This window comes from Tupaia chinensis, unplaced genomic scaffold (assembly GCF_000334495.1).
Source record: "Tupaia chinensis unplaced genomic scaffold, TupChi_1.0 Scaffold000671_2, whole genome shotgun sequence".
Classification (NCBI taxonomy): Eukaryota; Metazoa; Chordata; class Mammalia; order Scandentia; family Tupaiidae; genus Tupaia; species Tupaia belangeri.
The window spans coordinates 39,386-49,674 of NW_006160194.1; the positions used below are offsets into that span (position 1 = coordinate 39,386).

General features: G+C 48.0%; 1 protein-coding gene across 1 annotated transcript; it reads right to left on the reverse strand.

The window, feature by feature from the left end:
* Positions 1-3,668: 3,668 nt before the first annotated feature.
* Positions 3,669-10,265, reverse strand: CINP (cyclin dependent kinase 2 interacting protein). The gene is made up of 5 exons (XM_006160021.3): positions 10,201-10,265; positions 9,649-9,817; positions 8,818-8,947; positions 6,613-6,742; positions 3,669-5,165 (listed from the first exon to the last, which is right to left on the reverse strand). The coding sequence occupies exons 1-5, from the start codon at positions 10,205-10,207 to the stop codon at positions 4,963-4,965; spliced, it is 639 nt and encodes a 212-aa protein (XP_006160083.1). The 5' UTR covers positions 10,208-10,265; the 3' UTR covers positions 3,669-4,962.
* Between the last annotated feature and the right edge of the window lie 24 nt (positions 10,266-10,289).

Below are 10,289 nucleotides of genomic sequence, written 5' to 3' on the forward strand. Positions count from 1 at the left end.
GCAGAGAAGCTTCTGAAACCTGCTCCTAGCTGGGGAAACTTGTGCCAGAAGACATGGACATGGAGTGAAGAGCTGAGAGAAGACCGCCAGAGTCTCTGCCAAAACCCGCCTCCCTGGGTGGCCAAAAGTGTTGGAGAGCGCTCAGCAGATGGTGTAATGGTTAGGTCACTGGACTCCCACGGTCGACAGCAGTTTGAGTCCCGGACCCAGCAACTTAAAATTCACACTGGGTGCGTGTGTGTGCCCAAGATCCTCAGAGAAGGGACGGAAGCATGGCCACCGCCCCCCGAGGAGTGATTTCTTGCTTTCTGTCTCTATTTTTTTTTTTTTATTTTCTTTTTTTTTTTTTTTTTACTTTTTTTTTTTAGGGGCAACTCCTACTTTTCCCTTTGTCTCCACCATCCCTGGAAGTTTAGATAGGCCTAGAATTACAGTTTTGAAATATTCTAATATTTTAAGACTCTCTGAGATCATCCCTTTTTCTGATCCACCTGTGAAGAAGGAGATACTTTTCTTTGTACAGCTGAAGGGAATAATTTTTTAACTACCGCGAGTCCAGTGACATAGCCATTATGCCAACTGCTGGTCTCTCGCTTTCTGTCTCTCTCTGGCAAGCACACATGCCCTATAGCAAAAATCTTTCTAAAAAACAAAAAAGTATTGTAGAGTGGAGCCAACAGGCAGTGTAGTGAGTAAGGTGCTAGAGTCCCACTTAGCCAGCTGCAATGTGAGTTGGGGGTTTGAAAATCATGCCAGGTACAGGTGTGCGTGTGTCCCAAATCCTGAGGGGCAGGGAGATGATCTTTCCCTCTCTCAAGTGCGTGTGCCCTATGGCAAAAACCTTAAAAAAAAGTGTCATAGATCAATCTGATGATGCTGTTCTGACGGCCTCACTGCTGAGCCTCAGCCGTTCATACAACGGATGCACGTGTTTCCTGCTCATGTAACGTGTCCCTCACGTGGTGGGAGGGCTCTGCCTGTTATAGCCAGGTCGGGGACACAGGCCAGGAGAGCCACATCACAAACACTGCTCATGGCCATGCCAGAGGGAGAGCCCCAGAGAAGCTCAAGCCGGTCGGGAGTAGCAACCTGGTCTGTCTCACCCAACTGGAAGTGTAGGCTCTCCCCAGGACGCCAGCAATGTTTGGTAAACAGCATGAGCGGCTGCTCAGCTTGGTCTGATCGACGTGGCAGCCAGGGCCAGCCCTGTGGCTTAATGGTTAGTCAGATCCCACATGAACAACCATGTGGTTTGAGTTCCAGACTCCATGGCTTGGGAGACAAGCTGGGCACAGATGTACGTACACAAGTGCCCCAAATTCCGAGAGGAGAAGCGGGGACAAGGGATTGGTACCGACCACACCATGGGGGTATGGGGGTTCCTTCTCTGACAAGTGCACATGTTCTCTAGCATTAAAAAAAAACACAGTGGAGGAGTCACATTATTATTTATGACATGCAAATCCTGCTTCCCGAGAGCCGTGTGTGTGTGTGTGTGTGTGTGTGTGTGTGTGTGCCATGAATTCATCCCCAAACCCTTGCCCAGTCCTGTCCTGTTCTGTATTTTTGTGGATTTCTAGCTCTCCATACTCCTTTCCTGTCCCTGTGGCAGGTGTCCAGAGAGAACTCAAATTCCCGCAGGATATTTTGCTGTTCTTTCGGATGGAAATAGCTCTGGGCACTCACAGCTCTCGCTCACTACTCAGCTTCCACTTGGGGCTGCTGCAGTAAATGACCCTTCCCATCAGCTCCCTGAGCAACTCTCTGATGGGTGTCCACAGAGTACATCATTGAGAACGGTGGGATGTCCTAGAAGCCTGTTGATGGGACAAAACCCTAGTATCTTCTGCAGTGTTACTCTGTGGATGTCCCCCAATGTGCAGCCGATGCCCTCATCCCAGGACCTTTGCAGGTGGGCAGCTGGGGAGCGGGGCCTCCTGGGGCCCCATTCAGGCCATCTGTCCCTGCAGCTGGTAAGGACAGGCTGCTGCTGAGCCAGCAGGGAGCTGGGGACAGCACTCCAGCTGAGCACCGCCTGCACAGGCTCCAGGACGCCCACTTTTATGATAGATTTTAGTAATTGCAGCAAAGGCAGAGCAAAGAGAAATCTCATGCCTGCCCCTCCTACACACGTTTTGTGGTGTGACCATGACAAGTGCCTGTGTCGTAGTGCAAGTCTGTCTTCAGCCCTGGTCAGAAAGTGTGCAGGACTTCATGGCTAACTTGTTTCTGAGCCCCTCGTGCCAAGAACCGGGCTGAGCAGTACTGGGTATAGCCATTTAGCAAAACAATGAATAGAAACAGAGGCTCAGCCTCCATGGTGTAGGGAGTGGCATACTGAACTGCCGCATCTGAACTCATGGGGACAGCCACGGGCTTGGACTGCAAATTAACCAGAAAACACGCCCAGCGCAAATGTGTCCAAGACCTTGGTGAGCTGGAGGGATGTGAGAAGGGGACCATGGCATGATGGGAGTCTCTGGGGGGCCTCTCTCTTGTGCTTGGGCACGCACTCTTGGCTCATGAATAAAAATAATAGATGAGGGACTGCTCCTATGGACTCAATTGGGGTGAAATAAACAAATCTGGGGATGGCCACATACAGCTGGACCTTGGACTGCACGCCTGGCTTGCCATGTTACCCTGGCTAGAAAAAGAACGAACTAGGAGGTAGTTTCCTGAGGTCCTCCTAGCTATAAATTGTACATACAAAGTCCTATTTATTGAGTTAACGTTAAAAGTCTTAGGACCTGGGACCAGCAGTTGGCATAATGGCTATGTCACTGGATTCCCATGTAGTCATCCAGTTTGCATCCTGGACCCAGTGGCTTAAACGCACATTGGGCGCATGTGCATGTGTGCCCAAGATCCTGAGAGGAGAACGGAGAAGGGATTGCGGCGTGGCCATCCCCCCATGGGGGTGATGTCTCCCTTTCTGTCTCTCTGTCTTTCTGGCAAGTACACGCACCCTACAGCAAAAACCTCTCCAAAAAAAAAAAAAACAAAGCAAAAAGTCTTGATAAACTTTAATAAGCAAAAAAAAAAAAAAAAAACCCAAACCTTCAATAAACAGGTTTTTGAACAAAAGAATTTTTATCTAACTTTGACTGGAGAGGGACAGAATGGGAGAGGGAACAAACTGCCAGGCCTGAGACTTGAACCACAGCCAGCCATGTGAGAGTCCAGCGCCCTTAACCACCACCATGCTGCCTGCTGGCTCCAATAAGCAGTGCTTTTAAAATAATTTTTTCTGAGAGAGATTTTTGCTACAGGGGTTGTGTGCTGGCTGGAGAAATAGAAAGTGAGAAATCACCCACCCCCCAAGGGGGTGGCCATAATCTTATTCTCCTCTGGAGATTTTGGGCATGCATGCACATGCACCCAGCGAGTTTTAAGCCGGTACAGGTACAGGACTCTAACTGTGGTCAACTATGTGGGAATCCAGGGACGTAACTGTTATGCCATCTGCTGGTCCCAATTATTTTTTAACTTGCTACTGGGCATGTGTGCTCACCAGAAACAGAGAAGAGAGGGAAAGTGAGAAAAAATGCCAGGTCCAGGGGTGGAACCACTGTTAGCCATGTGGGAGTATAGCACTTTAACCACGCCACCTGTTGGCCCCAGTAAGCAGTATTTTAATGGTCAAATATTTTAAAAAAGGGGCGCAATTAAAAACCATTATTTATTAAATATACTACACACACACAGGCCCATGGAGTATAAACACCTTGGGATCAGAGAACTCACTAAACAGGGGAACAGATGCAGTGCAACAAGCAGCTCCAACAGGAAAGGCCAGGCCGAGGTGGGCTCCTGGTACCTCGTGCTTTCTTCACACTGGTTCTAGCCAGCCTCTGTAGTCATAAACAGTTACTCTTCCCTTTTTCTTCTTACCACCAGGTCTCAGAACTGGCACTCCCTTAACCTGACGTGATGTATTAACCTTGGAAATGGTGTGATCACTGCCTGGCTATATGACAGTGCTGGAATAATGACACGGGAGGGACTTCATCTGGCCTTCATATGCCCAGGGTGGGACTATGGCAATATTCTTGTAGGTAGTTTTCATTTTCACGACATCAAACTTGACTGTTAACTTCATGAGATTTCTTTCTTCCAAGAACAAAGAGAGAGACAATCACTCCCAACAGAGACTTCAACACCATGATCAACCCACAGCTCAGCCAGGCCCATGTCATGGGCACACGCATATCCAGTGCACTCAGGGAGGTCTCCACGTACTTTCAGGTGTGGGTCCGCCTCAAGGAGTATCGTGTTACTGCTGCACCACCATCCAGCCCCTCCATGAGGCTTTACACACTGATAATTACAAAACTAATACATCCTCATAAAAACTTAAGCAATACAGATAGGTATAAAGTAAAATATTAACCTGGGGATTTTCTTTTTAAAATTTTGCCAGAGGATGCATGCACTCATCAGAGAGGGAAGGAGGAAGCTCCCTCCAGCAGGCCATAGTCACAGTAATACCTTCTCTTCCATTTCTCCATCCTGGCGGGATCTTGAGCACACACACATGGGCCCAACTTGCTTTTCAAGCTGCTAGGGCTGGTACTTGAACTGAATGGTCAACGATGTGGGATCCAACTCCCTTAACCACCAGGCCACAGAGCTAGCCAGTTTTCTACACCTAATTTACAAAACCATCACTTTGTTCAGGAATTCCTTTATCTTACAGAGAACCACCCACAAGTGACAGTCACAGTATGTTCCATGACACCAACTGATGGCAGAGGCCTAACACAAGGCAAAGCTGGAGGGAGCTGGTGAGACAATCCTGCCCTCAGACCCCAAAGACTTATGGATGGCCACGGTAGACAGAAAGGTCTGATCCTGGGGGGGCAGCCTCGAGTCCTATGTCCTCCCACTTTTGGGGAGACAGAAGCAGCCTGTGGTCCAGAGCCTGGAGGCAGACTTCACATGATGCTGCTTTGGGGGGATTCACAGGGCTCGGTGCCCCGTTTCAAGCAGCATGCCTTCCAGGAGCAGCCTGCTGTCACTCTCCACGTAGGGCTGGTGCAGCCACATTGCCAGGTAGCTCAGGGTGAGGTCATGACTGGTGGTGTGCGCGAGCTCTCCAACCACTGTGCGCTTTAGCAGGAGCTCACTCCTATACATGTCTGCGAGCCTGCGGGAGACCTCATCTGAAATAAACACAAGTCTCCCGTTAACAGCAGGGACTCATGGACAGACCCTCGACTCTGAATGAACCACACTTTGAAAAGCTCTGTGCTAAAAACTAGCATCAAAGGGGGCCTAGGACCAGCAGATGGCACAATGGCTATGTGGCTGGACTTCCATATAGTTGACTGCAGTTCAAGTCCCGGACCCAGTGGCTTAAACTTGTGCCGGGCATGTGTGTGTGCCTCCCCAAAATCCCAAGAGAAGAATAGAGGAGAAGGGATTGCAGCATGGCCATCTCCCCTGGGAGATGATTTCTCACTTTCTGTCCGTCTCTCAACCACATGCGCCCTATAGCAAAAACCTCTGGGGGAGGGGGGGAAGTAACCCTTTAAGAAGCATCTTCTAGAGCTTATTTAAGAAGTTTTATTTCCCCAGTAGTCTTCATCCATTGAAGTAACCTCTATTTATTTATTTAGAGTTTTGCTATAGCGCATGTGTGCTCAGAGACGGGGAGAAAATGAGAAATCACATACCACAATCCCTTTTGCTCCAGTCTCCTCCCAGGTTTTGGGCACACACGTCTAGTGGCATGATTTTTAAGCCACTCAAAAATTGGGTTTGGGGCTTGAACAATGGTCTGTTATGTGGGAATCCAGTGCCTTAATCACTATGCCACCTGCTGGTCCCTCTTCATTTATTTTTTAAATTAAAACAAAATGCAAAACAAAACAAAAAACCCTGAAAGCCCTTTATTTGTATAAAAAAAGAAAAAAATTAGATTCTTGCCTATACAGGAGACAGAATTCATTGTACCCACTGGCTTTAAAGGGCTAATGGTGGCAGCTTGTTTCATGTGCCTCTGGTCATGCTAAATACTCTTGCTAATGGGCAGGCAATCAAAGCCAAGAAGGGATGCTTTTTTTTTTTTAAAGAGAGATTTTTGCTGGGAATCAGCAGGTGGCGTGGTGGTTAAAGTGCTGGATACTCCCACATGGCAGACCACGGTTCAAGTCCTGGACCTTGTGGCTTGCTTTCTCATTTCCCCTCTCTCTTTCTCTCTGTGTGTCTCTGTCAAATTAAAATGAATAAATAAAATTTAAAAAAAAAGAGAGATTTTTGCTGTAGGGCTTGTGCGCTCCCAGAGAGATACAAAGTGAGATATCAGCCCTCCAGAACGGCCCCACTACTATCCCTTCTCTATTCTCCTCTCGGGATTTTGGGCACACAAGCACACGATTCTGGGACTTGAACTGTGGTCGGCCATGTGGGAGTCTAAGGAGGTAACCGTTATGTGACTGCTGGTCCCAGGAATGCTCGTTTTAGGATGCCGCGTCTGCTTTCCTCCTGATGGATCCTTATGCATTCCATTTAAAGCCTTGTCAGCTTCTTAAAGTTCCAGATCTAAAAGATACTAAAAGCTTGTATGACTCTACCCTCCTGAAAATGAGCTCACAGAGGACTACTTACAAAAATGGGCTGTGGGCCACGTGTGAAACAGAGGGGGCCGTTTGCTCTCCTTCCCACAGTGGTAATTTTCCAGTTCACAAATTCCCTTGGTAGTTGAAGACAGTTTTTCCATTTTCACCTGTATTTTGGTCTGAAAAGATACTAATTTAGAATATAAGAATATTATTTGAAATCTCCAGACTCCAATTCAGTAACTCTAAGATTTCAAAGCTAAAAACTCTCAGTCTACTGAGATCAAAATTCCAATAACTACACACTGTTAACTCCATGTACAACAAAGCCCCAGGGAGACCAAGGCGGGCAGCGGTTAGGATTTTATTCATCTGGATTACACTGGCAATAAACCCTGGAAAGCCTCCCAAGTCTCACTTTGCCAAGATTTCCAAATAGTACTGACATTTTGTCCCACTGACCTGGAAGAATCCTCAGGCAGGCTCTTGCTACTTTTATGGAATGAAAGAAGAAAACCTTTATTTTTTTTTTAATTGGTGAGAGGGTGTGTGTGCTCGCTAGAGAGACGGAGAGGGGGAGAAAGCCCCCCTTTGTGGGGCATGGTCATGCTGCAATCCCTTCTCCATTTCTCCTTCCTTCGGGATTTAGAGCTTATGCATAGTTGTCCTGTGTGTTTCTTTAATTTTCTTTTTTTTAACAGCTAGTCTCTTTTTTTAAAGAATTATTTTATTGATATTTATCTATTTACTTATTTAAATTTGACCAGAGAGGAAAAGAGAGAGAGAGAAACAAAGTGAAAAAGTAAGCTGCCAGGTCTGGGACTTGAACTGCAATTGGCCATGTGGGAGTCCAGAGCCCTTAACCACCACCCTACCTATGAGGCCCCCCGTACTGTGTGTTTCATAAGCCACCAGGTCCAGGACTCAAACTGTACAGTCAACCATATGGGATCCAGATGCCTCAACCACCTGGCCATGAGGTCGGTTTTTACATTTTTAAATGGTTGGGGGGGGGGGCAAAAATTTGGGACAAGCAGTTGGTGCAATGGCTATGTCGCTGGACTCCTACGTAGTCGACTGTGGTTTGAGTCCCAGACTCAGTGGCTTAAACTCATGCCGGGCACGTGTGCATGCGTGCCCAAGATCCCACGAGGAGAATGGAGAAGGGATTGTGGGTGGCATGGCCGTCCCCCACCTCCCCCCCGGGGGGATAATTTCTTACTTTCTGTCTCTCTGTCTCTTTCAGTCTTTCTCTTCTGTGCACACTCCCTATAGCAAAAACCTTTCAAAAAAAAAAAAAAGCCAAATAATATTTTGTGACACATGAAAATTTTATGAGGGCCAGCCTGTGGCCTAGTGGTTAAGGTGGCTGGAACCCACAAATGAACATGCAGTTTAAACCTGGAAACCTGGAATAAGCAGCTTGAAAAAATGCAGGGCATGTCCAGAATCCAGAGAGGAAATAGAAGGGACTGCGGTGTGACTATGTCCGACAAGGGGTGCTTTCACATCCCACACTCCCTTCTGTCTCTCCCTGTAGTGAGTGAGTCTATGTGCTCTCTGGTAAATTAAAAAAGAAAATTACGGGACCAGTAGATGGCATAATGGCTATGTCGCTGGACTCCTGTGTAGTTGACTGTGGTTCGAGTCCTGGACCCGGTGGCTTAAACTCACGCTGAGTGCATATGCATGCATGCCCAAGATCCCAAGAGGAGAATGGAGATGGGATTGCGGCACAGCCATGCCCCCTATGGGGTGATTTCTCACTTTCTGTCTCTGTCTTTTTGGCGAGTGCAACGCCCTATAGCAAAAACTTCTCCAAAAAAAAGAGAAAATTACGTAAAATTCTCATTTCAGTGTCCACAAAGTAAGTATCACTGAAACACCTTAAAGAAGTGTCACTGTGACAGGGTCACAGCTGCGTCCGCTCACCTATGTGCTGTCTATGGCTGCTTTAGTGCTACACGGCAGTCACGTGGGTGTGAGAGCTGGCCTGGCCCAAAAAGCCTCAAACAGCTGCGCTGCAGAGACCTGGACGTGGGTGATTGCCCTGGGCAACGCAGAGGACAAAGAGCGAGTGTTGGGAACAGTATTTGGGAAACATTGAGCTCTGTGGGATAGGCAGAGGAAGGGATCATCAGAAAAGGCAAAGAAGGAATCGCCAACAGCACTAACGCTGCAATGGTCATGCAAACCCCAAATGTGGCCATCAGGTTCAGTGGCAGTGACCACAGGTGTCCAATGTCCACCTTACCAAACTATCCAAGGTGGTCTGCAATTCCTCACACAGCATCTCAAGTTCCTTATTATACTCTGGATATGCCTCTTCTTCATTTTCGCTGGGTGCTGGGCTGCTGACCTCTAATTCTGCCTCGTCTTTACTCCTAGACAAAACAGAAAATGGGTGTAGCATATACTTTTCTCAGGTCCACCCCATAACACAACGGTCAAGCACTGTGTACTGGGAGCTAGCTCCCACATGGCCAACTATGGTTCAAACCCTGCACCCAGTGGCTAGCAAAATATGTCAGGTGCATGTGCACCGCAATCTTGACAGGCTGGAGAGATGGAGAAAAAGAACTGTGGCATGACCATAATCCTCACTTCCTCAAAGAGTTCACAATTTAGGAATGTTTTCTAACTGATGGCTATGACCCATGAGGCATAAAATAACCTAACAGGGTTGCAATCAACGTTTTGGGAAAAAATTTAACATGAAAACAGAATAGAAAATTGGAAGGCATCTGAGGTAGTACAGAAAAAAAGAATGGTTTCATGGTGCTCGCAGAGCAGGCTCCCACCAGGAAAAGAGCAGAAGGCTGAAAGCATACGAAGTACTTTTTTTTCTTTCCTTTTTGAAAGATTTTTGCCATAGGGTGCATGTACTCAACAGAGACAGAAAGCGAGAAATCACCACCCCCCCCCAGGGGGAAAGCCACCCCACAATTCCTTCTCCTCCATTCTCCTCTTGGGATTCTGGACAGGTGCACACACTGGACCAAAAGTTAAAACAAACAGAAACCTCAGGAACCTTCTGCCCAATCAAGGATGAAAAGCTCAGAGCATGAACTCTGTATGTACTTACAATAACTTGATTTTCAGGTTGGCAATGTTACTTGCGATGGTAAAACCTGCATCATTGAGGGTTTCCCATTTCAAGATTAAATTATGCCAATCGGCTGCATTGTCTTTAATTTTTCTTGCACTGACGGATAAGACAGGTTTTCTGGGTGTTGCAATTCCAAGAGTCTTTGCTGATAGGGTGTAAAACAACCGTAATTATCATGGAATTCGTGATCTGACTGGAGGGCAAATGCCCTTATAAATGCCCAGGATCATTGTGAGGAAATGAGCTGAGCCGCCTGAAGTCCTGTCGGGGACACTACTCGGCCGGCAGTGAGCGCTCACAGCTCGGCGGCAGCTAACTCGGAACCGAGCGCACGCGGCTGGAGGGGCGGAGGCATCGCGTGCACCAACGTGCTCCGTTAATAACGGGCAGTGACTAGCACGACTCACACTCCTGGGTACTCTCCCGTCCAGCGTCAAGGCAATACACGCCTCACGGGCCCCGCAACCCGCCACCCCCGGGCTTTGGGCACAGCCTCCCGAGCCGGGGAAACCAGAAGCTCTCACATACCTTCCATGCGGTCGGCTGATCTCCCAGGAAGTAGGCACGAAGCCCCGCCCACGCCCGCCGGAAGCGCATGCGTCACCTCCGCCCCGCCC